Here is a 3,196-nt window from a genome sequence, read left to right on the forward strand (position 1 = left end):
GGTGTTAAAGGAAGGCTTAGTTAAAAGAGTGTCATGTTAATGGTAGCCTCAGTGAATTTTTTTTATAGATATTTAAGGTTTTTATGGAAAAAGGGAAAATGGTGATGGGGGAAATAAAGAATAGTGTAAATGTCTTTCTAGATTTATGGAGTCCAGCAAAATCAAATGACAAATAGGATCATGAAGAAAACTTTCTTAAGAAAACTATTTAATGCTTTGTTGATTACAACGAGAAGTTAGAACCTCTTGGCTAAGTTAACCCCTCAACTAATCAAGGAAAATCATGAAATCATGGCCCCATTAGAAGGGATCCCTCCAAAGAAAATCCCTACTACAGAAATTTGGAATATGGCCTAGCAATGAGAATTAAAACTATCACAAACTAATAAAGAAGAGGTGTAAGAAGAACCTTTGCACATCCTCTTTCCAAACGAAAAAAATATCTTTCAAATAGATCGACTTTGATAACTTTGTAGTAATCTTGAATAATCATAATTATACATTTAATGATGTAGAAAAACAAACCAAGAAAAAACTACTTTGAAAAATATAAAAATAATAAAAAATTAGAATACAATCAACTGATAAAAAAAATGACTCTATGTCACCACTCTACAGGCTCATCAAACTACAACTAATAATGATAATGAAAAAAAAAATGGTATAAAAAACCCTAAAGAGTTTACATTAATTTCTTGTTTTAATGTTTCCATGTTTATAGTGACTTATATAATGTTTCTATAATGTCTTTTGCTTTTGCATTCATACCATTAATGATTTCTGGAATAGTTTACCTAGCATTTTTTAACCCTTTTTTGTTACATTTTAAAATGTAAAAGTAGTTCTAATGTTTTCAAACCTCTCATTTATCAATAATCTTGCTATTTATTAGTAAATTTTTGGTGGTTGCAAAAATAATAAGATGTCCAGGGATTTATAAGAATGTATTCACTTTCTATATTGCAAATTCTATGGATGATTATTGTGAAGGACATTTGGGAAATAGAATGAATAATAAGAGCATAAGTAATTAGCCACATCATTGCTCTTTTTATTTCTTGGATTTCCAGTTATGTTTTCTGTCTCAACCAGAGATGGTCATGCTAAAACCTTGACAACCCTGCTAACAATATGCACCCAGCTATATAACGATTATTTGACTATATAAGCAGAGATATATAGTGTGGAATATCTGAACAGGAAGCATTGTATATCTATATCTGCACTACATGCATATATATTGCTTGTATGGCATTACACAACCACAATGGCTGAGTCTAGCTGTGCCACACTAATATTGCTTGTATGGCATTACACAACCACAATGGCTGATTCTACTTGTGCCAAAATCACGGTCACCTATCAGACACTTTTAGTGTCTTCTTAGAATTAAGCAACCTGCCCTCAGACCAGCTGTCAACTTAGAAATTAGATCCTGAGCAACCTGCCCCAGACCAGCTGTCAGTTTACAAATAAGCAACCTGCCCTCAGACCAGCCATAGGATTATGGCAAGTTCCATGAGATAAGATGGCTCAATGGCATCTAGTAACAACAAGCAGATGTTGTTTATTCATATCATACATAATGGGTGCAGAGTATAATCGATGGTTGTCACTAAAAACCTCTATTTACCAAAGCTTACGCAATTTATGCATGCGAGTTTGTAAAAATTTGAAATTTTCATAGAACCTGCAACTTTGCCAGACACTGCGTTACCAATGTCAAGATTATTATATTAGGGATTACAGAGCACTATTTCTTCATCAAACAATCAATCCCCTTGCAATGGCTTTATTGGTCTCCAAATGAGTAGTCTCATAAACAGGAAGCTCTTTTTGGTACACGCTCATGTTCATGTCGATTTCTGCCAAATTCTCCAGCTCAAACAGGTCAGAACTTGAACAACTGACATCGTCATCGTCTTCCTCCTCTTCGTCTTGTTTGTCAAGACCCTTAATTACCACAACTTCCATAATGCTCCTTGATTTTTGATACTTAGTAATTATGTCCTTTGTTGCTGCTGCATGCCAGTCCTCCTCAAGAATATGAAATTGCAATTCTTTGCTGAGCAGTGAAAGCTTGTATGCATCTATAGATGGATATGTATGTAGATTATTAATAGGATTCAACTTATGGAGATACTTGTCCCCAGAGGGGTTAGAGTCCTCATCCAAAGTTCCACTTGTTGGATAGAAAGTCATAGATCTTTGACTCATCCCACTACTGTTCTTCGATCCTCTAGATGTTTTACTCAAACATGGCCTAGATTGTACTGAAGAAGAAGATGAGTCAACAGAGGTGGGTTTTTTCTTAGAAGAATCATATGAATTGGAGTCACTTACAGACGAAAATAATGAAAGCTTCAATTTCTTGGTACTACCAGCCATAAACAGCGAATTGAGAAAATTTGCGAGCTTCCTGCCTGGAGAAGTTGGCTTCTTGAAATCCTTCCGAGCTTGAGAGTTTGACTTTAAATTAGCCTGATAATCTACAGGGATGAAAGGCTTCTCCGTAGAACAAAAATCCCCATCTCTAACAGATGATTTTCCATGTAAAGCTCGAGTGCATTTTCCACCAACAGCCCATTTCCCTGCTCTGTCTTCAAAACCCATATGATGTAAATTTCTTTCTATTTTAGCAGTAGCAATAGATGAAGTTTGTCTGCAGAGAGATTCTGCATCTGAAGAGAAATATGGGTAGTTGGAGGTGGAATCACTTGTATATGTGTTTCTTCTCTATATGCGCATATATTCCATATATATGTGCCTCTTCCGTATCGGTGCATATACAAAAGATATGCACATATACAAAAGTTTTGCATATATGGAAGATATGCAATACATAAGATGCACATATAGAAAATTTATGTGACTTCCGTATATGCACATCTTTCGTACATGCACAAGTTCTATATATGAACGTATCTTACGTATACCCATAGACATTTTGACAATAGTATTGAACCTTGTTGCTAATGGGCTCTCTTCTCTTGAAAGTGAGATGAAGTTCTTTGCATAGTGAAATGCCTCCCAGGAGGCTTGCTAGTGATTAGTTTTTGAGAGCAAGATCTGCCTATGAGGCTGAAGAAACCACTGGAAGCTTCTGGTTGATGAACCTATTTGATTTTGGAAGAATCACTCAGGTGCTTATGAGGAATCTTGAACCACCAGGAGGTGCCTTAGAACTTTGGTCCTT

At 35.5% G+C, this 3,196-nt stretch overlaps 1 protein-coding gene across 1 annotated transcript; it reads right to left on the bottom strand.

Moving 5' to 3' along the window:
• Positions 1–1,749: 1,749 nt before the first annotated feature.
• On the bottom strand, positions 1,750–2,613 carry LOC149197236 (protein BIG GRAIN 1-like B). Its single transcript, XM_089408612.1, has one exon. It carries the CDS (start codon positions 2,611–2,613, stop codon positions 1,765–1,767), a length of 849 nt encoding a protein of 282 aa, XP_089264738.1. The 3' UTR covers positions 1,750–1,764.
• Positions 2,614–3,196: the final 583 nt, after the last annotated feature.

Source organism: Pinus tabuliformis, chromosome 2_2 (genome assembly GCF_031772625.1).
Source record: "Pinus tabuliformis cultivar Carrire ecotype Pingquan chromosome 2_2, CPIR1, whole genome shotgun sequence".
NCBI classification, from domain to species: Eukaryota; Viridiplantae; Streptophyta; class Pinopsida; order Pinales; family Pinaceae; genus Pinus; species Pinus tabuliformis.

Excerpts from the sequence above, each read along its gene's own strand:
- LOC149197236 (XM_089408612.1), bottom strand. The coding sequence starts at position 2,613 with ATGGGTTTTGAAGACAGAGCAGGGAAATGGGCTGTTGGTGGAAAATGC.